We start from the raw sequence: 26,458 nt of genomic DNA, 5'->3' as shown, positions 1-26,458 counted from the left end.
TTTCACGCCATCGGAATCGTTTACTGTCCCATACCTACTGGAGACCAAACAACCGAGTATCTGAGTGTCATTCAGTTTGTCATTTAGGAATTTCTCCCATCTAGCGTTGAGATCATATATCGCTATCAACTCTCTCGTGCCACACAGTTCAAAGAACGTATTTCAGCTACGGTAGCGTTCATGCTTCAAAAAAGCCAAGATGTCATTCACGTCTTCATTCAGCTTTACTTCCGGCGATCAGATCCGTTCGTTTAATTTTTATTAAATGTGAAATTTTATCTAAAGATTTGGTGAGTACTACAAACTGTCTTGTTGATGTTAGCCGTGTTTCCTTCTTCAAACTCAGCCCATTAGCAGCACCTGTGAGTTTATCGAGTGACAACGAAAACGCGAAAGGCAGAGCAGTATATCCTGTATGTCCCTTACCAGCTAACGTATTTCAGGATGGCACATGAACATGGAGCGTCTACCCTAGTTCATGCAAATGAAAACGCAAAATGTCAAGCCTATAGGAATACTTGGAATTGAGAGTGGTGGTAAATATTCATGAAAAGGACAAGTTTGTGAAAGGGCAGCACCGATTTTGATAATGAACAACGACAAATGTTGCACACTGGACCTTTAAATATGGTTTTGATGCTCACATTGATTTTACATTAATTTGGATTAGGTGGTGCCAGAAAAGGGTTGGGTGCTCTACCTAAGCCTTATAATGGTAGGAAAAACCCTGACTTCTACCGGCCTTTCTCAAAAAAATATGGAACCCCGATCACAGTATACGGCCAGAGTCAGCAACTCCTTCCGCTGCACGGCTTCTGGGAAGGATGCTCCATTGCATCCTCGCATATAGCTCCTCGATTATCTCTCCTCGATGCTCGCTTGTCGGGCCAGATATAAAAGCTGTCAGACGGCCTTCACTAAGGAGAGCGAGAACAGCTTCCGGTTCAGCCAAAAACCAAGGAGCTGTTAGATAAGGGAACTGGGATGTACCCAAGACATATGAAGCATGAAATGACGCTTGGCAGTGGACACAGACCAGCTTGACGACAGCACGCAATAATTGGTGGGGGAACTGGTCGGTGTCATACTTGTAGCATTGCCACTTTTCTGTCCAAGACACACCAAGAATTAATGGCGCTGTGTCTGTCTAGTCTGACACAGTGACTGTCTTGAAAGACAAAGATATTTGTAATCTGATCCTGGCATAAAAGGGTTACATTTTACAACATAAACATACATAACATGGACAAAACCCCAAAACACGTTCAGGTCTATTTTAATGTTCACTGTTATAATGCCTTCTGTCTGTAACACAAGTTATTGAGTCAAACTATATTACATGCTTCGCCAGCTGTGAGAACACAGACAACACAAAAAAGACTATGATGACATGTCTAATTATTGACACCATATGTCCCTCAGCCATCTTTAGCGGGGTGGTGGGAGAGCACAGAAGAAGATTGATAAAAGAACCATGAAAATGTTCAGGCTGATTCGAAGTGACAGCTTATTTCTAGTGATGATGGGAGGTTTGTGGAGTACAAGTGATGGATTTGAATGCGACAGAAAAGTGACCTGGCTCATCAGTACAACCATCAACATATGGTGACAGAGCAGCGGTAAATGTGTTTATTGTCATCACAATAAAGGGTCCGTCAGCTGTACATAAGTAGTGTATGCATAAAAGCTTTTGCATCAAAGTAAGTCTTCAGGAAGACCTTTTTTAATTGACTGCTGTTTTCGGAGTAATACTAATTAACTCCGCTAAGGAGGGTATATTTTGGGTTAAGTTTGTTGATTTCTTTGTCTGTCAGGAGCGGTTACGGAAAATCTGCCAGCCCAATTGTTATTCAACTTGGTGGAAGGTTGTAGCAGTGGTCAAATAAGAAGCCATTACCTTTTTGGAGGGGATCAAAAACACGAGGCAAATACCCAATTTTTTTTTCACTTTCAATACTGTTGCGAGATAGGTCATTTGGGATGCTTTCGTGTAGTGTAGAAACAATCTGAAAACCTATTTCAGGACTGGGAAAATTGAAAGATGAAAGCCATCGTGTTAGAACAAACTCCCCAAGTTATAAAGTAATACTGATTATTTTTGGCGAATCAGTAATGGCGTGGCAATGATATTATGAATAGAGAACAGTTTGCACTTTCCATCATTCCAGTTGAGTTAGTTGTAATAAATGATTGGGTGTATGGCAGATTGTAACTAGGCATGGGCCGTTTAGAACGATATCAGCGAGGTAGGACACGTTTAGTTGGTTGTGTGAGAAGGAATGATCTCAGAGGTAATGTGTGCAGTTTTGAGAAATGTACTTTGTTCTAAAACTGTTAGTAAATTGAAAAAGCAGATGGACCAGTTAGAGGGAAAGCTGAGCTGAGATATCTAAAGTTTTTGGAGTTTGTGCTGGCTGTTGGTAATGTGGGTTTGTCATTTTACCTTTAACTGCATTCCTGCTTTTTTAAACCTTCTCTGACCTGGGAATTGAAGTTGTCAATCAAAATCTTTCGTCATTTTCACACAGCCTTTAAGAATTTCTGTAGAGTTGACTCAACACCTCTTTCACATATTCTCAATAGCTCATAGATTGTTTTGTTTTTTATTACTGACGTTTAAAAAATTCCATGAATCCGGACTTATGAGAGTATGACATTAGACTTGCAACTCTACTGTGACTGGACACCAGCGGCTCATGACTTCATTGCATCGCAGTCATATTGTTGAATCAGACTCTCATTGTTTATTTTTTTTAATATACAGTATGTCTCCATTTTATATATATTCTGAAAAGCACTTGTGGTTTTAAAAGGTAACCACTGTTTTTTTCAACCTGGACCCTATTTTCCTATGTTTTTGTGTCTTAGCGACTTATGGGAACAGCAATCTTTGACATTGGTCCGGTATTAAGTGAGAAAGTCTGCAGCAGCAAAACAAGCTACAATGTAGGTTAAGAGGACAATTGACCAATTTGTATTTACCTTCACAAAAGTGCTTGTTTTGCCACTGACAGGCTCAGATTAATATACTAAGTGTGTAACAACATTATGTAAAGGAAAGATAGACTTTTGAAACCGCTTTGAGACCTTTCTGTTTAACCAGAAACAGCTCTGAAGTTGCTAGTGCTAAACCCACCACACTCCATTTTAAAAAGCAATACTTTAACTTTATAACTGTATCTTTAACTGTATAGAGTTAGAGAAGTAAACTATGAGTTGTGATGGTTGAAAAAGTGAAAAGACCCAAAAATGCTTTGCATAGATTAATTTGGTTTCTGTTGACTTTGAATGAAGTGTATTTAATGATGTTAAAATGATTGTTTATTTACATCAAGTCTGGTGGGTTTACTGAACGCAGTTTTGCGGATGTTTTTATGTCAAAAAAAAAGGATCTTACTCTTTAACAGAAAGGTCAGCCCTTCTTAGAAATCCTTTCCATAATGTTGTCAGACACTATTAATCTGAACTTGTCAGTGGCATTTTTGTGAAGGTAAATACAAGCTGGCCAATCGCCCTATTAACTCACGTTGTAGTTTGTTTGATCCTTGCAGACTGCGGCGATCTTTCTTAATACTGGACCACTGTCCAAGATCTTGTCCAAGAAGAGCTTGTTGTTCCCATCAGTCATTTAGACACAAAAACCTAGGAAAATAAGGTGTCCAGGTTAAAAAAAACAGTAGTTGCCCTTCAGGTTGGTCTGAATTTTGAGCCTTTCTTGATACTTTGATTGACCTGACCAAGCTCTGTTTGTCTATCTAGATTTCTTGACAATTGCAACAATATTGGGAACTGGAATCTTAGGTGAGTACTTTTATCTTTTTACTCAAGATACAGAAATCACAAAAGTTAACTGACAGTACAAAAATCTAAGTGTCACACTCATACGAGTAGAAACTTTGGATTGGGGAATTCACTTACTGTTTGTATTTGTTGCACAACAAAAAGGACACATTAGGTCTGCGGAAGGTAATTACTAATTCCAGGAAAACAAACCTGTAGAGGGGTAAAAATTTGAAATGTTGCTCTACAATGCATTGTCTTAGAAAGAATTGCTATTAACAAAATAATTGTCTCTTTCAGTAAAATTTAAAATTAATTTTTTTAAACAAATTACAGTTTTTGAATGAATTCCAGGATACATATTTTTGGTTACATCCCTGTTTTGTGACCCATATAATGTAATGTAATAACACAAATACACAGCCTATAAAGTAAACAACACCTGCGTATTACCGTAAAACATGTTTTCTAACTGTATCCCCCCTTTGTCATTTGTGTTGCTATGAACGTGTTTAGGGTCAAGTTCCAACAACTAACAATTGAAATAATAACAAGAAAATATAATATAATATAATATAATAAATAAAAAATGTGAAAAATCTAAACAAAATCAACAATTGCAAGTCACACACCTTAAAGTAAAGCTTTAAGGTGTATGACTGGCAATTGTTGATTGAGTAACTTTTGTGCGTAACTTTTTGATAATAAGGAACATCCGTTACATTCAAGGCATTGTCAAATGAGTTGCTAAAAAAGCCTCAGCGCCACTAAACTCTCTCAGTATGGCTATGTTTAGATTGCGGCGTCACATGCGCAGAAATTCAAGTGAAGATAATGACCTCCTCTGAAGAGTCTATCGTTTTTTTAATCCTCTGTGTCCTCCTTGGCTACTAGCAACTGCAAGGAGGAGGGGCGGGAGTGCGCAATCACGTAAAGCTTGTATCATGTGGACACACAGACAGTTTTATTGTAATTACTTAGAATTCATGAGCTTTAAAGGTGCGATATGTAATACTGACAGCTAGTGTTTAAAATAGTTACTGCAGTAGAAATTCAAAATACTGAAGTGAGTTGTCTCCCCCGCTCCCTCCTCCCTAGAATCGAAGATCATGGAGGTTGTCAAGCTGAGACCTTAAGACCTTAGCTAATATAAGCAATTATTTGAGGTTAAACAAAGAAGCCATGATTATGTAAATAAATTGACAATTAAACAATTATGTATAAATTGTTAATAAGGAAATATATTTGATGAGGTAGGAGTCCTGTCTCTTCACACCAGATGAGATTGGATTGACAGGGTTTGATGGCTATGGGTCTTTTAAACAATCTTTAAAAGAGATACAACAACATTACAAATTTAGAGATCATACTGCTGGAACAATTTTCAGAAACAGTTAGTTTGTGTTAGTTGGTGAGCTAGGCCTATATTTGTTCTTTCCACAAGACCATCTTTTTATAATATCAGTTAATGTGGAACATAATTAAGGCTCTGTCCATCTCTTGGTTTTCATTGGCAGAGCAAATTTAACTGTGGTTTATGAAGTGTAGTTAACAGCACAGATTTTTTTGTAGAGGTGGAAATTACATGGGACATTACATTTAACTACTTTGTTTTGAGCAGGGTCTTCATGTAGTTTGACAAAGGTGGAGCCCTGCCAAGTAATACTTGTTGAATCACTTAAATCTCATATTGAAATCAGCCCTATCCATTAAGTTTTATGGTACGTTTAATCCAGAGTGGACAGGAGGGCTGTAAGACGGAAAAATGAGTAGAGGCAGTGATAGACAGGCAGGTAGATACGCTGAGAAAAAGTCAGACATGCCTTCAAATCTTCTTAGTTGGGAATCAAATTCACAAACAGCTCTACCTCATTTAAATTTCTAGGTCTTCCAGTAACGATAGCCCATGCTGGACTCGTGCCTTTCCTCGTCTCCTTTATCATTGGCTTCTTTGTCCAGGTAAGTAATTCATAGCCTCAACGGACTCCTGTGTTCTCAAAAGACCGGTATGGTCTATGGAAATGTAAGATACTGTTAACTAGTCACCTTCATTTTATTCTTGATACAATTGTTTTACTTTTTTAATGTTTTGCAAGGTGCCCTCTGGTGTCTTGATAGGCGCTGTCAAATAAAATGTATAAATATTATCACTGTGAAATAAGCAGAAATAATTCTTAACAGTCTCAAAATGAGATCCTTAAAAAGTATCATGCATACACAGATGCAGATTACCCATTCACTTCTAATTAATAAGACTATTAGAGATTGTCCCAATGCCTTTAACTAGAGCTGGGCAATATGGAAAAAATGTCGATATTGCTGTGGTAGTGTCGGTTGACAATTTGTCACAGACAGAAACATACGATTGAACAACCTTAAAGCAGTAATAATAAACAATATAAAACCAGCAACATAGGTAAAGTAAAAGAAGGTTTGTTTGTGAAGGAAGCAGAAAGGATGGAGTGTTGGCTGTAGTATAAAAAGTACAGGTAGGTTTTCAATCTAGATGTAAATATCTAGTCTACTATTTGATCGTCTTTAACATGTAGTAGGAGGCTGTTCCACAGATGATTTTGTGTTTGCTAGGGGAATGACCAGGGGACTTTTCAGAAAACAGGTTTAGTGAAAACTCTGAGTTTGTTCACCCTGAGATGAGGGAAACACTGGGTCTTCTGTTTCAGAGAGGGATGTTAAGCAAACCTGAGAAAGGGGTAACTCCAGCCAGTTTCAGAAAGAGAGGTGACTTAACCTCCAAGTCAGTTACTCTGGTAACTGGGCATGTGAACCTCATTCATTCATTCATTCTGTATCAGGCGCATTTTAGCACAGTTTGTTATCTGCATGAATAAAAACAGGGTTGGTTTATTAACCATGTTAGGCAGACTATAAAACGTTTTTTTTTCTCAAAACACGGCATTTCCTTGTGTCGACAATCCCATTAATGAAGAAGCTGTAGTACTTCACAGGGAGTTAAACATACGCCGGGAGATTATATTGAGGCCCTGACTATAGATGTATTTTAATTTCCAGACAACTACCTATTTAAGAGGTATTTTCCCAGTCTATTAGTTATGTAGCCTAGTTATGTAGATATTGACTAGGACTATATTAGGTGGAAGCAGAGCCGAAGCACTGCTACAAATTTGCAGAGATATCACGCAGCAACTCTGTGTGAGAACAGGTGTAATATCTGTTGCTCCATACCATAAAATAACTATGCGTCATGTTAACAGTAATCACTTACTCTGTGGAAAACTGTTCATTGGGTCCATTCTGTGTTTTTGCCAGTTGACTTTATTGCACCGAAAAAAAAAGTTGAGGACTGCCTCACGTCCTCGGGCTGTTGAGTGATCACAACTTCTTCCTCCTCTCTTTCTAATTCCAAAGAATTCCAAAGCATCTAGCTTCACCTCGCATAAAAACTGCCATGTTCATTGCCATTCAATGCCTACTGTAGGAAAAATAGCAATTCACACTGGGTATATTGACGGAATTTGGGGGTTTAAGATGCATGCGCCCATGTAGCAGTGCTTCGGGTCTGCTTCCACCAAATATAGTCCCTAGTCAATATCTGCCTAGGAAATCGTCTAGTCTTAATCTGCCGTGCTATTTCTTCTTGTTGTGAATACACAGCCCCAAAGAAGTAATTAGGTTGTGTTGTTTTATTGTTGGTTCACTTTTACACACAACATGCAAACCGGCAACATAGGATTCCATTCATTACGCTAAGCTTACTAGCAGCGGTGCTGCCGGTATTGCACCAGACTAAAACAATACATGCAATGAGACAAAAAAATGTATTGGCCCACCTATCTACAGGCATGTTATCAATGACAAAACGATGCCACGTGGCAGAAAAAAGTTGTATTACGTTTACTGAGTTTAGCTCTCCTCCATTACAGCCATCTTATATGTTTAAAGAAGAACCTTAAAATCAGCAGTAGCTAGCACATTACATTACAACACTGGCTTTGCAGTAGTCAAGTTGGGAAGACACAAATGCGTGGATTACAGTTTCAGCATCACATAATGGTAAATTGGGTCTTATTTTTTCAATGTTTCTGAGATGGAAAAAGCAGTCTTAGCCTTGATGAGAGACTGGAATGTCCGGAAAGGATGAAAATCGTTTTTTGGTAAAGGTTGTTTGTCTATACAGGTACATATAGCTTGGTATCGTCGGCATAAATACTTTTTAGGTTTTAAAAGTTGTATCCTACTATCCCTGTATGGATGTGATGGGATTTCTATAATTTTCCTAAGGCCGGGGTTTGGTTGAACTCTTTGTAAAATATGAACGAACAATGATCACCACAGAACTTTTTTTTGATTATCCAGTTTGACAGCATGTCATAACAAAAAAAGAACAAATAAAGTACTTCAAAGTAGATATTCTTCAGGGCTAAATGACATGGATCGGTGCATAAACCTCAGTACTCTGCTTTTTGGATGCTGGTATCGCATTGGAATATCTTTCATAACAATACGTTTTCATTATGAGAACCTTCGACGTGTGCAGCAAGATGTTGGAGATGTTCTACCAGTCTGTCGTGGCTAGCGCTCTGTTCTCCTCCACCGTCTGCTGGGGCAGCAGCATCGGAGCCAGCAACACAAACAGACTGAACAAACTGATCAGGAAGGCTGGCTCCGTGATCGGCTGCAAACAGGACACATTTGAAGCTGTGGTGGAGAGGAGGTCACTGAACTAACTGTTATCTATCATGGATAACCCTGACCACCCTCTCCACCCCGCATTGGTTCAACAGAGGAGCAGCTTCTCTAAGAGACTCCACTCCGACAGCTTCGATGTCGCACGGACCGCTACAGGAAATCATTCCTACCACAGGCGATAAAACTCTTTAACACTTCATCACTGGGTGCTAGATAAGACTCTGAGACACCACAATACTGCACTAAGTGCAATCTGCACAATTGGTTTATTTACATTTTAGCATACTATTTAAGTAGTTGCACATTTTGTTTTCCCAGACAACAATTGCTATTATTATTTAATGTATATTGTATGTTTGTACAGTATGTATATTGTATCCTATATTGTATGTATATATATATATATATATATATATATATATATATATATATATATATATATATATATATATATATATATATATAATATATTCTGTGCTGTACGACTGATGTAAGTTTGCTGCTGTAACACCATTATTTCCCTTTTTAAGATAAATATCTATCTATCTATCTATCTATCTATCTAGAAAGGTATAATGTGCAATTTCAGTTCAGACCATCCCATAAAACGTTTTCAAACCTATGGATTGAAAGTGAAAGTACCAAACATTGTTAGTTCTGAGGGTCATCCTTCTTTTCTTCACAAACATAAACAACCGTTAGAATGCTAATCAAGACCAAATCAGGTGTTTTGACTCCATAAATGGGTTAGACCTTAATGTTCACAGCCCAGACTAGCAGCTAGCTTCTACACACCTAAGTAGCCTGTATGAACTAATTAGATGACACATGTTGTCCTGGGGTGGGCAATTCATTTCCCAAGGGCCCACATGAAAAACTATTGTGGTTATTTTTTTTATTAAAAAAGAAAAACATGGCGAAGTTGGCTTACTGTGTTTGGTGATTTGGGGGATATCACAAAACTGGTCTTGACACTTGGTATAAAAGCCTTGTTGCGTTTGCAGTTTAAGTAGCAAAGCTTCAGACTTCCATACCCAATCTGCATCACTCACATTTTATTTCTCTGCCTGTTTATTATTGTAGTGGCGATTCAAATTCTAATCCTTTAACACGGTGATCTGTTCTCTACAAACTAAGCACAATGCTCTACCTTTGACTTCAGTAAATAAATACTTAAAAGTCCATGATTGGTAAAACATTTGAAACTCTGTATTGACCTTTCTTTCTTTCCCATGAGCTGACATTTTTGAGGGATGACAGCTCATTCACGTCTCCTACTCAGTTTGCAGCTCGGGGACACAGGAGTCCGACCAATCGGTTCTTCTTCTCCTGCTTTTTAATATTGACTTGCAACCAGAGAAGAAGAAGCTGCATACGTTTGCACAAAAGTAACAGCTGAAATTTGTAATGTAGCGAAATACAATAGTCATAACGTAAACAGGTACATTTCAAAATACAGATTTTAAAAACTACTTGAAAAAGAAAATACACAATAAAACTACTCAATACTCACTACTTATTTACTCATAACGTGAGTAAATTTATATTGTTACTTTCAACCTCTTCCAGTCAGAATCAGAATTTCAGGACATGCCACTCTAGCAACTAGGTGAGCATTACAACGTGTGTTACAAAGTGACTCATGTTTGTCACAGAAGTAAAGGCTGGACTATAATAGAGCTGTTTGGATCAGTTTATGAAAAGTCCCTTTGAGGTGGCTTTTTGACTTTGTACACCTATAACATGCACAAAAAAGATACATAACACAATTAAGGAAAGGGAAATAGCCAAAAAGCATAATATTAGCATTTTAAAATAAAATCTTTACATTCTTAATATCTGACAGGATCAATAATGAGCACTAGTGATGTGAAAGTACTGAGTGAATTGTTTGAAGCTAATATCTGTTTCTTCTGACTCTGGACTCATCTCCACTAACTCGTTTACTGACTCATCCTGTTGGCTCAGCATCATTAAATTAAAATGTACGGGACGAGGAGCTTTCTACCCGGACGTTATTGCAGACAAAAATTGTGATCGGGTCTATTGTATTTTAAAAGGCTTCACTGTCATACACAGGAATAAAACCGCAATTTTAGGAGACTGAGTACCAGCTGAAGAGTGACCTGGAAACATTTTATTAAGTGAGGGTGGGCTCAAATGGGATGTGAGTGTTTCTGTGACTTGTTTTTTGTTGACTCCGTGTGAACTGCAAAGACTGCAGCTTTTTGTCACTGCTCCCTGCTTCCACCAATTGCTCTCATCCAATTTCCAGACGAGACACATTTCTTCTTGAATGGGCCTTATGTTATTATGTTAAGCCTTGAAAAATGTCCCTGGCTGAAAGCCAGCTTACAAAAATGAATAAACATAGAGAATGCAATAGCATGAACTAACTACATCCACTTAAAAAAACAACAACATAATTGTATGTGTTTTCTATCCAATGCAGGCCTTGCTTATCTACTTGTTTGTGGAACTCCTTCAGAAATGTCAGGTGGTGCAGCTAGAATCTCTAAAGGTAAGCAGCTGAAGAAACCTTGTTCCTGCATTTGACTTATTAGACTCCATTGGCAACACTGAGAGCAGGCTTTGGCACAAAAGTGACAAAAGTGCAAGCTATTTGTGTGTGAATGGAAATCTACAAAGATGGAATGCCAATTCTGTAACTGGTGTGTCATTCTCAATTTCCTCTGACTGAACATAATGGGTTTCTGTATGAAGTACTGCTAAACTTCAGTAAATATAAATTCAGATGTTTTGACTTGTCATTACAAGAAAGGCACAGTTCAAACATATTTATTTAACAATGACGCATTTACATTATGTCCCAGTAAGCCATGACAGCAAGGAAGCATGAACAAAACCAGCTATGACTATGATGAATTGTAATTTCCCCACTGTGGCTCAATAAAGAGTAAAACCTATGACCTATGACATGCCAAAATGTCTTCTGTGAAAAAGGTCTATTTCAATAGGATACAATTTACCATACTTGCTGACGACAGCTAACTTCTTCCTTATGGTTCTTTAATTATATTATGTATATAATACAATATTATAAAACTATTATGTCTCATTAATATTAGTACTACAGGGAGAACATTCTTTCATTTGGATTAATCTGTCTATGTGTATCTTAGAAAGGTGTCGCGGAGTGTATTGGGATGGATCAGGTGGGCATTGAGGATCCGGCCCCCACAGAGGATGAGGATGATGATGAAAATGCACAAGCAGGTAAGAAACCTTTTTGTTGAAATCTTCTTATTTTACTTTTCCATTTATCAGGGAGTTCTTGACTTCCTGTCACTCTGCATTTACATTTACTAACAACTGTGTAGAGTCACACAGTTATTAGTCATTAGTTGTTAACATGTGTAATAAAGCCCTTAATATATTTTAAATAATTCAGCTTTTAAAAGATAGACATTCCACAATGAGAGAGGATTTACGCTTGTGGTAGAAAGTCTAACAAAGGAATTATACTGTAGAAATTTGAGCTTTCAATTTCCCTCTGTATTACCATTTGAATGTCTTTCTTTATCTTTAATAATCAAATTATATTTGAAAATTAAATGCTCAAATTGAGCCTATTATTAATATTTACTACTCTAAACACACTTACTGTACAGTATGTCAATGGCACTATAAGCCAGTCCCTTCAGGATTTCACAATGTCGCAATCGCGCCAATTTACGGAAATTCAACCAATCACCGAGACTTTGGTGTAACTCGCAATTTTTACAAATCACCGCAGCTTTGTTGCAAATTTGACCAATAACCAGAGTTTCCCGCGACTTAAACCAGACTTGCCAGACTTTACATCATTATGTGACTCTGAGAGCCAATGGCCAATCGGAAGTGAGAACGTGACAATGTTGCTGAAGCGGCCGCTGCTTCAGAGATGAGACATACAGGATGGCCTGAATTGAGGAGAGCTTCGCTCGTTATTGTAAGTGCAATGGTAATTTAAAGTCCAATAAGCCCTTTATCAAACCGTATGAATGTGTGTCCCAGCCCAGGATAGGAACCTCACCATGTAAAGATCAACAAGCCACTGACAGACATGGTCAAATTTGATTCATTCAATAAATTATTATTACCACCAGCCATTTTCATATTATACCAACATTTGCAGCATCCTGAGTCTTTTTGGGAAGGTTACTAGGAAAACTCAGCCCACAGTAGTTTTATTCTCCCTAAAACAAGTTTCCTTTTTATTTTTAAAGAACTATACAAAAAAAAAAATTCTGGTTCAATACTTTGTTTCCAACCAGGAGCACACAGACACAAATCAACAGAGAACTCTGTAATCAAACATTATCTAACAAGTGTAGATTCAGTAGTATACAGGGAATTTGGGGATATCTGGTTTTAATTTTTCCGATGTACGGTTTCTGCATAAAAGGGCCAAACATGTTTATTTCTGCTATAGCACAGTGTTAAGTGGGTCAATTTCTGCGTCTGACGTGTTTTGGGAGTTTTGGACCAGTCCTGAAAATTGCACACCGCCACAATGTACAGTTTAGGCTGCAGCGTGAGTTTTATGCAGGGAAGAATGATGATGGAGGAGAAGAAGAATCCTTAGGAAAACTGTGTGAACCGCATAACACTTTGCTGCTACTGTGGTTCCCGCATCCTCGGGCTAATAATACTTTTTTTTTTATAGTGCTTTTCTCAACACTCAAAGACGCTTTACAGTTTTGGTTGTATACAGCAAAACAAAACAGACTAAACAGACAAGGTTACTTGACAGACAAAAGAAAAGAAAAACACATAGGTGCATGGACAGGCATAGGCAAAGCAGGAGAGGAGGGCAATGAAAATGTGCAAAACTTGGAAAGTCTTTTAGCAGGAAAAAGCAAGTTCGAAGAGGTGAGTTTTGAAGGCTTGTTTGAAAGATGGTAGGGTGCTTTGACTCAGTGGACGTCAATTTTTATTGATTTATTTAATTTTCAAATCATGTCCAACTCCCTAAATGACAAAGTTCCTAAAAAAATTGAGATTCCAAATTGAAAAGCGCCAGTAATTTTCTCTACATTTTCCTCAAAGTGGTATTAGAAATAAATTTCAACACTATAAGGTAAATAAAGTGTAACTTGTCTCTATCAACAACGTCACACTTCTGGTATTGTTCCAGTGCCGCCAAAAATGTCGTCCAATGTACCTCATTTTGGCCAGATGTCCATCACCTTCCGCTTTCTTTGTTTGAATGATAATTGAAAATTGTCTTTGTGTTATATGTCCCGCCCCTTCTCCACTTTGATTGGTCAGCTGGGTAAAAAGTAGTCCATATAGACGAGGATTCTTTCACTGGAGCCAGAGGTTTTGTCGGCTGTCGCTCTTTTAGACCAGATGTCATATACCTTCCACTTTCTTTGTGTTGTAATTCTAAACTCCGACTGATTTCTGAGGACTATTAGAGTTAACTGACCTTCAGATCTTTGCAGGGTAAATCCACACAGCTAGCTAGACTATCTGTCCAATCTGAGTTTTTGTTGCACGACTAAAAGTACTTTTGAATGTACACATGTTCCTCCAAAACAAGTACCTTCCTGAGGCTTTTTTGCAGAGACACCGTTGCTCCATCCGGCGCTCAGTGCCACCCAGGACAATTGTGATTGGTTTAAAGAAATGCCAATAAATCCGAGCATGTTTTTCTCCTATCCCCAAATGTTGTGTGGACTAGCCAGAGCCTCGTCTTTAGAGCTGTGGAGGAAGGTCTGGCAATGCAAGACTACAGTGCAAATGACCACACCATTTCAACACACAGTATTGAACTGCATCATATTGCACCATAACCTGCTGCATCAGGATAGGGCATCATCAGGATTACATCGATCTGTTGACTGGATGTTTTGGATTTTAAAATACCACCTTCTAACTTTAAAGCTATAGTGCATAGTTTTTGTTTCCTCCATGAGGAATTCTAAGTAATGACAAAAACAAAACTATCAGTGCATCCACACAAAACAAGCCTTTCACGATTGCGTACCGCCACCACCCTTCCTCCTCGCAGTTGTCAGCAGCCAAAGAGGACACGGAGGATTAAAAAAACACGATGGACTCTGGGAGAGGTCATTATCTTCACTCGAGTTTCTGGGCGTGAAAGTTGCCGCACAACACCATTTACTGAACATTGCCATACTGAGTAATACAGTAAGAGCTGTGTCTTACTCAGCTTTGTATCAACTCATCTGGCAATGGCTTCAATGTAACGGACCTTCATTAATATGAAAACGTTACGCACTAAAGCTTGAAAGATTTTTGTGCATGTTATTTTTGCCCAGGTGGTGTTGCATTTTTGGAAATACAATTAAAAAAACTATCACAACCCAACAAGTACAACTATGTACTATTTTTTTTTTTTTTTTTTACACTTTTGTAAACTTTTAAAACTTTTGGACAGATACAGTATGATATGGAGAATTAGACTTTATTATGTGTGAATGTGTGGTTGGGTTTGATTGCTCTGCTGTCCAGTGGTTCTTTGTCTCCTGTTGCATTACACAGTCACCAAAGGCACACATTTATCAAATGTGTGTGTTTGTATGTGTGTGCAAACACTACTGTAGCTACTGCTTGCCCTTGTTTGGATGAGCAAACAGCATGACAAAGCCATCTTTCAAATACTGAATAACAAAATGTGTTTTGCCCTGAATGTGAGAAGGTCTGCTGAAGAAGAATAGCCAACCAATATTTAATTGTGTATTTCAAAAGGTTTAATCTTCCCTGCACATTATTATTGGTGGATTAGGGATGAGCCTTATTTCACAGGTTTATGTGTTGAAAGCACATATCCACAATACTGACAATTGCTAACATTTCTTCACCATGCTGCCTGTAATAAAAAAACTGCAGATATGCACTTGAAGATCAAATTCTTATATAGCGATTTTCTAGTCTCAACGACTACTCAAAGGGCTTTTACATAGTACAGGAACCATTCTCTACTATCTGTCTGTCTCTGCATCCCATGGTCCCAGCTGCACAGGGTAGCATAACAGAAACATGTTCACAGCATGTTCAGAATATACTGTACATCTCAATCAGGGTTTTTCCCGTAGTTTGCAAACCTCTTTGTCCTCTGCCCTGTTTACGGCAAGGTTAAGGCTGTGCCTTGCTATGGTTGTGTTACACAAACGAACCAGCCAACAGTTTGCAGGGTTGTAGTAGAAATGCATGGCCAAAAGAAAAGATGGAGAAATACATCTACTTGTAAACATAATGGAAGATGTCAACAGGTTTTTGAATATGCACAAAGATATCAACGCAGACCTTTTGAGGAAGGTGGTTAGGGGACTAAATAAGGGAGGCTGTGTTTGCACGGTCGACCAAGCCCGCCACTAGTGGGAAACTTTTAAAAAAATGCTATTTTGCACGGGTGCATGTAAATGGGAATATTAGTGGAATATTCACTTTCATTAGCCATCTAAAGAGCTTAGTCGGAATATATAATCATTTTTAGAAGACGGACAAAAACCGGAATATTATATACATGTAAACGTAGTAAGTAAGTAAACACATTAATGTTCAAAGACACTTCAGTGCGTAAAACAGTCGGTGAACCATCCCTGTCCCTTTAGCCCAACGTTCAGCGCTGAGTCGGATTGTTCTCAGTCCAAGTTCTCAGTTGTTCTCTTAGGCAAGCTGTCATGTTCAGTTCACTACAAAACTATTATGATTAAAAGCTCAGCACCCTATACACGCCATAGTAGATTTGGACTGTTTCTGTGTATTTCACAATTTTTAAATAGGCTTTTAACTAGGAAGTAACGTTATGTGAATCACAGTTGAGCTGGTTTACCGAAGGATTTGGATGTGGGGGTGTGGGGTTAGTGCACGTAAGGGAGCTAGGAGGGGACAGGATGAGGAAAAGGGAGGGGTGAGCTAGAATCGTCATGTTTGAAAATACTTTGAACCTCAACAAGAAGTAACGTCACCTAACATCGCTAAGAGCACTTTTAATGACCCTGAAATTAGTTCTTTTTTTTTTTTATGAGGTTGTTTTGTTTTGTTTGTGTCTGCAACATTGTTAATTTTGATGCTGCCTATTTTGGCAAGGACACTCTTAAAATGATTTTTTTGAAAGACTATTTTTGGGCATTTATTTGTATAAGACATCTGAAGAATTGAAAGGGGTGGGAGAGAGAGGGGAAGGACATGCAGCAAAGGGCCGCAGGTTGGATTCAAACCTGCAGCCACTTTGTTGAGGAGAAAACCTCTACATATGGGCGCGCCCTCTACCAGTTGTGCTATCCAGGCACTCTTGAAAAGGACATTGTTATCATCTCCTCGTCAAAAAAATACAAAATATAATTTCCTATAAATGTGGTTTATTGACCGTAAATTCCAAAATTAACTGTAAAACTGTATTTGATAAGTTAGTGTTAAGTAGGGTTGAAAACATCAAAAAATGACAAAATATAAGAAAAAGTTAAAAACATTGATTAAAAAAAATGAAAAAAAATTGTTTTCAAATATGACGGGGAGACACCATTGGGGTTGAACATTAAATTACTCTTATACATTAATGCATCGGTAAAACATAATCCAATATGTAACAATATAATTTATACAATTACTTGAAGTACAATTTGCTGATATCACGTCAGTAGAATTTTGAATGAAGTGAAATATCTAAATATTTCTTCCACCACCGCTCTTACATACACGTACAATATAGACTAATAATTTTGTCCGGTAGTATAAACAACCCATCATTTTCTAATCAAATGAGACAAAAACACCTCTTAGCCATAAAAGCTGCATGTGTATGCTGAGCAGTTGCTGGTGTACAGGACTGGCACCTTGTTGATTTAAACTCACTCACCAGCACAGATGGCAGTGATGGTGTGTTCAATTATATGTGTGTCAATGCCCTACTCTTATGTTACGGACTTCAGCATTGCCATTAATTTAACATGCTTGTTTTGACTATCATGTTTAATAATGTACATTCTGCCAGGACCACTCACATCATATTTATTACATCATAAACAAGCGGTTTATTTATGATTGCTTGTAGGGTTCTGGTGCGCTGCTTTTCCACGCAGCATGGATGGGAGCTCAAACTAAGAAGAGCAGTAATACAGTAGACCCCTTGTTGTGTATTGCCAGATCTTCTAGTCTAGTCCACACAACATTCCTGAATTGAAAAAAAAGCGCTCTGTTTATTGGCACATCACATCACTGTTTTGATTTCAATTTGAAATCGACTGAAATTAAGTCACAATCTTGAACTTTGAATTAAGAAATGGAATCGTTGATGCTGACACGCCCCCATGTCACGTCCGGTTGGCTTCCCAAGTGCTGCGAGTCTACCTCCTCTAACTTAGATACAGCCAGTCATAAGATAATGGAGATGCAGGAGACCATTCAACAGAACTGGAACCCCTCCTCTTTCACTGAAGATATATCCAATTCAATGAAGATAACAACAGAAAGCTTTACACAGTGTAGAAGTATTTGGGATTTCTAGTGAGTTATGTTGACAATGTTTTCATCCACAAAAAAGCCACAGCTTGCAAGCTCTGCTATGTGTGTGTGGATATAATTGTTCAGAGAAGACTATGGACATAGCTGTTTTATTGTTTTAATTTGTTTTGTCGTGTCATCTACAGAAGACTAGAGTTAAAAAAAGAGAAACTAGATGTCAGGTTATTTTGCTTAAGATATAAGTGATTGTCACATTATGTTGTTTATACATGTTTTAAATTTGAGAATGTAGTGTGGTACATTGCGATCAAAGGTCAGATATTATTTTGTAAGGGTTTGTTTTTTAAATGTATTGATTTTGACATGTCTCCAGACAATTTACAAATCAGAAAAAAAGAGTGACTGAAAGAGGACGGGATAATGCAAAACAACTTAGAGTTTAGGCAAGCATGCAGAAAAAAACTACACAAAAATGGCCAAAAGGAAAAAATTTTTTTCTATTTTTCTTTTCTATATATACACATGATCAAATAAGACATAAATAAAGAATTAGGCAAAAAACATCAAGTCAGTTCACCCACTTTATCAGATTACATCTGACCACCTCATGTTTCATGTACTCATTAGATAAAACATTTCATTAAAACTTGTGTGATGAATACTAAAATCTAAAAAACTTAGAATTATGTGTATATTTTTTTAAATCCTGCATGGAAATGTCCATAAAAAAATTGTTGCATTGAGATGCAATCATAATCGGTTTAGAATCCAATCATTGGGCTCTGAATAGGAATTAAATTGTGAGGTGTCCTGTGATTCCCACCCCTATTATATTGCATTAAAGTCCTCTACCTTAAACAAAGTACAATCATCTTGGGCGGCGCCAGAAAGAGCAGCAGGGCCTCTCCAAAATAACCTCGGGAAGGAACTTGTTTTGGTGGAACATGTGTACCTTCAAAAGATGTTTTAGTCGTGCAACAGAAAACTCAGATTGGACCGATAGTCTAGCTAGCTGTCTGGATTTACCCCGCAGAGATCAGAGGAGCAGTTAACCACAGTCCTCAGAAATCCACCAGAGGTTAGAATACAAAGAAAGAGGAAAGTGACGGGCATCCGCACAAAAATAAGGGGCATCCGGCAGAATTTCTGGCGGCCCCTGAACAATCCCTAAAATGAGTCATCGTCAATATAGACAAATAGACCCCCAGAATCTGTTTCTGTAATATTATTCAGGTTCAGGTAGTTCCAGGGTACAAGCGGCCGAAATGGGTTTCCTCAGGAGGGTGGCTGGCGTCTCCCTTAGAGATAGGGTGAGAAGCTCAGTCATCCGAGAGGAGCTCGGAGTAGAGCCGCTGCTCCTTCGCGTCGAAAGGAGCCAGTTGAGGTGGTTCGGGCATCTGGTAAGGATGCCTCCTGGGCGCCTCCCTAGGGAGGTGTTCCAGGCACGTCCAGCTGGGAGGAGGCCTCGGGGAAGACCCAGGACTAGGTGGCGAGATTATATCTCCAACCTGGCCTGGGAACGCCTCGGGATCCCCCAGTCGGAGCTGGTTGATGTGGCTCGGGAAAGGGAAGTTTGGGGTCCCCTGCTGGAGCTGCTGCCCCCGCGACCCGATACCGGATAAGCGGTCGAAGATGGATGGATGGAGGTAGTTCCCACCTGAGCAGTTTGGTCGGTTTTAACCGAACCTTGGAGCGTTTGGTTGGACAGCTTGGTTTTTTTTGGGGCTTTGTGAAAGCTCGTCCAAACTCGGGTGCGGACCAAACAATCAAACTCTGGTCTGCTTGAAAATGGGGGTCTCAGTTTTCTTCCAAGTGCACTAGAGTTCAGTTCACATTAGGTGAGAATCTGACCCAGACATAGAAAGCTAACCCAAAAATGATAAATTTAATAGCCTGTAATGTCAACCTTGCACCAAATTTATGGACTTATGTATGATTTAAAGGATGATAACTTTCAAATCCATAACCTATTACGACTCGCTCCCTCTCTGTGTGACAACACATCATCATCCCAATCTCATCCTGTCCTTCCTTCTCCATCCTCGCTGTCTTGTCAGCTGCTCATATTGTTTGCCTTCTTCTAAAATGATAGAAACATTAAAGCATATGGAAACACATTTCTGCCAATGTGATGAAAAGAGATCCCGTAAGTCATTGTAATAACTTGGTGTCTCAAAATAATTATTTAGTATATTTTGAGAAAGCTTCTGATAATTTTAAGAACGTTTCTCATTATTTTGAGACACTTATTACAGGATCTTTTTTTTCATCACATGGTGGAACTGGGCTATAATAAAAGCAAAACCAGAAAACCCAGAAACGTTGTAATTTTAGTGTTCCTCCATTATTTCTATGAGCAGAAGTGCCAGTGAGTTTCACTAGAATATTGTCCAGTAGACCAGCAACTGCAAGACATTTGTTGAATAATATAACAATGTTGCAACTGCATCCACACTTTACTATATCTAACTTTAGATATAAAATATTATACATATTTTATTTTGTTATATATATACACACACACACACACACTATGTAATTAAGTTATGCATTTTATTCTACATAAATGTACATTCTTTTAATTCCTTTAAATATATCTTTTTTTCAGTAGTTCTGGCTTTCTCATTCTATTTTACCTTATTTCTTGTATTTTCTGTATGTGTGTAAGTGGGTTTATGTGTAAATACTTACTCACCGTCCGTCCGTCCCTTCCTCCCTCCATCTGGCAGTAGCTCAGTCCTCTGTAATTGGGTTGTGATCTGGAGGGTTGGGGGTTCAAGGCCCAAGTACGGAGTTTGGACTGTAGCTGGAGAGGTGCCAGTTCACCTCCTGGACCCTGCCTGTTGCGTATGCATGTTATGGTGGACCCAAATACAGAGAGCAGGTGGAGGTTTTGTTGCTTGAGGATTTTTTTCAGAAAAATAACACAAAGTACATACCAAATTGAGTCCAGAAAGCTACAGGCACAAACTAATTCCAGAACCACAGAACAGGATCTAAAAGAACTGGAACTCAGAGACAAAAGGTAGACTCCATGCAAGAACACACCAAACAGAAACCCACAATGATCTGACAACAGACAAGGTAACACAGAGACTCATACACAGGGTAAATGAGAGAACAAGGAACAGGTGACACTAGGGTTGGGGAACAGGTGCAACACAAAGGTGGGAAAACACAGGAAGTAAAACTAGACCCGACATGACAGAAAACAGAAGAAGACAGTCAAAATAAAAAAAGGAAACAGAGCAAAATATAAAACAGAATAACAGACTAAATCTATCTATCTATCTATCTATCTATCTATCTATCTATCTATCTATCTATCTATCTATCTATCTATTTTACCTTAAAGAAGCTTTAATATTATTTCCCATGAGACCCATTAGGTCCCATGGCATTTATGAGTTTTTAAACATTAATATAAGTTCCCCTAGCCTGCCTATGGTCCCCCAGAGTCTAGAAATTGTGATAGGTATAAACCGAGCCCCGGGTATCCTGCTCTCTTTGAGAAAATGAAAACTCAGATGGGCCGATCTGGAATTTTGCCCCTTGTGACCTCAAAGGGGGCAAGGTTACCTCCTGTTTCTCTACTTTGCCCCTCCAGAAGATTTGGCCCACCCATGAGAGAGAGGCATAATGGCTTTCCAACAAGTGGAAGGCCACCCTACCTCATCCTCAAAAGTTACAGACTCAGAAATGGCACATACTAAGGAAAGCTCATTATGGGACGGCCACTAGTGGCTGTAATTCTGCACCAAGGCTGAATTTTGGAAAAGAGACTTCAGATACAATATTAGGAGACCACTAAGGGTATATAAAAGAGACTTCAGATACAGTATTAGGGGACCAATAATGTCTATATAAAAGAGACTTTAGATCTGGAATTAGGGGACCACTAAGGTCTATATAAAAGCATCCAAAGAGCACCCTACCATGGGACCTTTAAAAGAGCAAGAGGAATTTGCAGTAACATGGGGATCAGTATATTGACAGCCTTGTCCATCTGTCTGTGTCTCTCAGATACAGGTTTACTACGGACGGATGCAGTAGCTCTGCACAACCAAGCAGAGAGCCTGCAGCCCAACCTTCACCTGCTTGGCTACCTCTTGCTCTCCCGGCCCATGAGCTACGCCTTCAACTGCATCCTCCTCTTCCAATTGTAAGTTACCATGGTGATGAAGGAGCCCTTAATTTTTGCAGGATCTCAGCATTGCAACATTTACAAATGCCACAATAAATAACACTCAGTGTAGGAGAGAGTATGTGGGTGGTAGTGATTTTTATCATCACTTTAGTCCATTTGGGCTGTTTAACTTCAATGTGGTTTATTATGCTGTGAGCTGTTCCCATTTAATATGTGCATTTACAAACAGGATTGATCACAATTGTCTCAATATGTTTAAACCTCTTCACCCACCATGTTTAGTACACTTCGCTAAAAATTTAAATAGTTACAGTATTTCTAGTGCTTAGAGTGGGATGTGGAGACCTCAAGGTCTTTAAGGGGTTTCGTAACATTCACCAACACATTCTTATGAACGGGTCCGTATGATATCGTACAAAAATGTGTGCACATCAAAACGTTTGATATCCTGCAAAATTAGGAGACTGCTGACTTGTCACGTGAAGCTGGGTGGTCGCTTGACGGCGGCTACAGACCCGCTGTAGCACGCAGGTGTTTTTCCACTGTTCACTGCCTGCTTGGTAGCAAACAGACAAAGTTAGACTGGCTGGTAAGAGAGTGAATATTGGATTTGCATTCATCAAGTGTCCAGATGCCAAATGAATGCTGATGTTGCTCTGTGTCTGCTGGATGTGAAAATAGGCACCTGTTTAATACATTTGTCATATTGACTTTAAAGATGATACGTTATTGTTGCATTTACAGCTTGTTGCACTGCGCTAAATTTACCATGACAAAGAAAATTAACATACACATCAATAGCATACACAGTCCAGAAAAAGAAAAGAAATGACAAAGACAAATGGCAGACACCCACCCACTGTGCTTATAAAGTTTTCAATTACAAGTCCTGACCACCTCCTATCTTTTTGCCTGTGCTTAATATTTTTCTCTTTGAAATGCCTTGCAGTGGGATTAATTAATGAACTAGGACATAATTATAAGGTGTCTAACTAACATATACTTTCTTTATTTATAGGATACAAAGTCTTAATGTATGACTTACTGTCTAATATATATTTATGACAAGCCTTACATTAGACTATTATCTCGAAAGTCATTACAAAAGATGGATATTTTCTTCCATGACTTCTTTTTTGACAGCATTTGGAAAAACATGCCCCAGATTTTTCTGTGTACTAAGATCAGTACAGACTTAAGCTAAAATACCGACCTCCATCACATTGTCTCAATTATAACCAACATCCTAGCAAGCACACAAAGTACATTTACTCAAGTACTGTACTTAAGTTCAAATATTGAGGTACTTACCATACCACTTTGTAGTTTTACTCCACTGGAATGATTATACCATTAAACACACAACAGTTTGGGTCCTTTCCAGTTTCTGAAATGTAAAGTTTTTCTGCATTGACTACTTTTACTTTAATACTTTATTCACATTTTCCTCATGAAACTTACATACTTTTACTTAAGTAACATTGTGAATGCACGACCTTTACTTGTAAAAGAGTATTTCTACAGTGTGGTATTACTACTTTTATTTTAGTAAAGGATCTGAATACTTCTCCAACCTCTGCTAGCATGTTTACTATGACTTCTATTTTCGCCCCTGTTGCGCGAACCCGCGAGCAATCGTTGTCAGTCAAGGCAATGCTTGCTATTCCACCAGCAGCACCACGCCGCGTTCAAAAAGTGTGCGGGAAACTGCTCTTTGCTCCGCTAAAAATACAACCCCACCCCACGACCTGCCCCCAAAAAACTTGGACAACAAGTGATCGACCTTAGAGGTTGAAAAATATAATACAACACCAGTTTCTAGGGACAATGCCAGAAAAGAGAAGACATGGAGTTAAATTGCAGGAGTGCTTGGAGTTGAAGGTAGATACTAGCTATCAAAGACGAAAGCTCCTCTTTTGAGATGCTGTTGGTGTGGTATGGCACGTGGCGGAGGATGGAACCAAATGTGGAGTGGAGAATCAGAGTCAGACCGTTGGACAGAAACCTGCTAAGTAATTTCCCTTTCAAGGGTTCTGGACCAGCACGACTACTCTCAACTGAGCCATGGCCGCACAGAAAAAGTATAAAAACTGTCCTTGAGTTTCAGACTTCATAGCTTTAGCTTCTGCTGCACACTCTTGAGATGTTGAGAGTTACAAGCCTGAACCGAATAATTTTACTACTTTTTTACTACTCTACTTTTCTGCAGAATCCACCCTTTTAATACCAACCTTTTAAGATGACCAACCTTTTTTCAGTCGCTGTTTTCATTATGTAAGGACACACAATGCAATTACTGCTGACACATACATAATGTACTGTACATTGTTGTTAATTAAAAACATATTGTAGTTTAAAGAACACACCATATTCTCTGCTATAAAAACACTGTTTGATTTCCCTCATGGAGAACGCCATAATATCTCTGTCTCAGTAAAAGTGATGGTCTAAAAAAGGTCATTGTACAGGCTGATGCTCGCTTTAAAAGAAAAAGAAGTCTTTGTTTGGTACGGATCCCCCCAAAAATAAACACTATAATTATTTAATAAAATGTTTATGTTTTTATTTTTCAATAAAAATTAGAATAATGACACCAAAAATCTCATGAATCATATGATATTATTTAAGATATTAGTCAAAATAATAACAATTACATGTTTTCCTCATATCGTGCAGCCCTAAAACTAGTAGTGGATGAAGTAATCAAGTGGTTTAAAGTACTTGTACCCCGCTGTCAAAATTCGACATACTACTTATTACAAGTAAAAGTTTTATTATCAGAAAAATCTTCTTAACCCTTGTGTTGTCTTCCCATTGACCATGCAACTTTGTTTTTTTCTGGGTCAAAATTTTAAAATGTAAATTTTTTTTTTTTTTATGGTTTTGATTGTCTTCAACACTTTAGTCACTTTTTCAGATGTTTTTGTCGATTTCTTATGCGTTTTATTTTATTTTATCTTTTTTTCAGATGCTATAAAATCAGAAATTCAATTAAAGTAGTATTATTTTACGTCTGAAAAACATTTTGTTTGACAATTTGGTTAAAAGAAATCTGTGATTTTGTGAATTTGTGATATTGAAACTTTTTGAGAATAGGTCAAATTTGACTCGAGGACAACAGGAGGGTTAAAGTAAAATGCAGAAAACCCCTCACATTTTAGAAACTGGAAACAATCTCAACAGTCTTGTGTTTAATGGTCTAATTGTTTCAGCTAGACTTGTAGGCCTGTGTATTGTTGGGTAGTTTATTCTTTACTAAAGCATTGCATTTTGTAGAATATGTATGTTTTGTGTGAAGATTCTTTAATGGTAAAAACTCTACTGTAGTAACTAATGACGTGGAGTAAAAGTACAATATTTATCTCTGAAATGTAGCGGAGTAGCAGTAGAAAGTGTCAGGAAAATAAAGACTCAAGTAAAGTACCTCAGGTGTGTACTTGAGTACAGTACTTGAGAAACTATACTTAGTAACATTACACCACTACCTACTACAGTAATTCTTTATTTTTTACAATGGGATAGCATAGTCGGTATAGACGTGTGTTGTTTGTTATGCTTCCAACATCGACAGGATTGTGTGTCGATGTGTGCATTTTTTTATATGTGTGTGTCCTTTTGGGCACAGAGGAAGGGGACTGGGCTTTTAGCCTTGCTGGTGGAAGGTCTTGTTATCAGTGTGAGAGCAGCTCTGTAACACCTGCCCAATCAATAGTTCCCTCATTGTGGTCAAGGAGGCTTAGTGGTCGATCAATGCAGAGGCTCTATCGCGCACACACACACACACACACACACACACACACACACACACACACACACACACACACACACACACCACACGCAAAGCATGACCCGAAGCTTTTACCCTTGCCGCCCCTTGGTCTTTATGTGCTTCCCTACACGGTGGAGTTGTTGTACAACACACAAAATGATACACTTACACTTGATGCATCACACAGAGACATGCAAATGTACCAAGCTTGTACACAGAAAATTCTGTGAATGAAGATAATTCAAAGAGATCATGCAATTTAGATATTTGTTTGTTGACCATAAATGTAATAATTAATACATAATGTAACTTTTTACAGGTCCCATATTGTCAAAAGCTAGATTTCTATGTTGTTTCTTATAGAAAGCCTGTTAAGGTGCTATATAAATATTGTATCAAAATGCTCAAACCACAGAGATGCATGCAGCACGCAGCCACGCATGCATTCAGAAACCGTCCCTTTAAAGGCGACTTATTATTTAATTCAATTCAATGGATATGATGAACAGTCACTACTAGTCACTAGTGATTATAGTCACAATAAAGGTAATCGTGCTATGACTAGAAATAGTAGTTGTAGGTCCATGGTGGCAGGGCACTGCATGGCACAGGAGGGTGTAGCAGGACGCCGAGCAGGACCACCAAGACAGCTGACC

The 26,458-nt window shown here is 38.4% G+C and overlaps 1 protein-coding gene across 3 annotated transcripts in view; it reads left to right on the top strand.

The window, feature by feature from the left end:
* si:ch211-51h4.2 overlaps positions 1-26,458 on the top strand; it is a 91,405-nt gene that overhangs the window by 2,003 nt on the left and 62,944 nt on the right. For 2 of the 3 annotated variants that reach the window (XM_034882328.1, XM_034882326.1), the window contains exons 2-6: positions 3,760-3,801; positions 5,666-5,739; positions 10,901-10,969; positions 11,592-11,685; positions 21,910-22,048. In XM_034882328.1, the coding sequence (XP_034738219.1) occupies positions 3,760-3,801; positions 5,666-5,739; positions 10,901-10,969; positions 11,592-11,685; positions 21,910-22,048 (418 nt within the window). The remainder of the gene's footprint in view (positions 1-3,759; positions 3,802-5,665; positions 5,740-10,900; positions 10,970-11,591; positions 11,686-21,909; positions 22,049-26,458) is intronic. The other variant, XM_034882327.1, reaches the window with a different exon arrangement.

This window comes from Etheostoma cragini, chromosome 9 (genome assembly GCF_013103735.1).
Source record: "Etheostoma cragini isolate CJK2018 chromosome 9, CSU_Ecrag_1.0, whole genome shotgun sequence".
Taxonomy (NCBI): Eukaryota; Metazoa; Chordata; class Actinopteri; order Perciformes; family Percidae; genus Etheostoma; species Etheostoma cragini.
The sequence above is the reverse complement of the archived record's forward strand: the minus strand, read 5'-3'. Positions and strand labels throughout refer to the sequence as shown.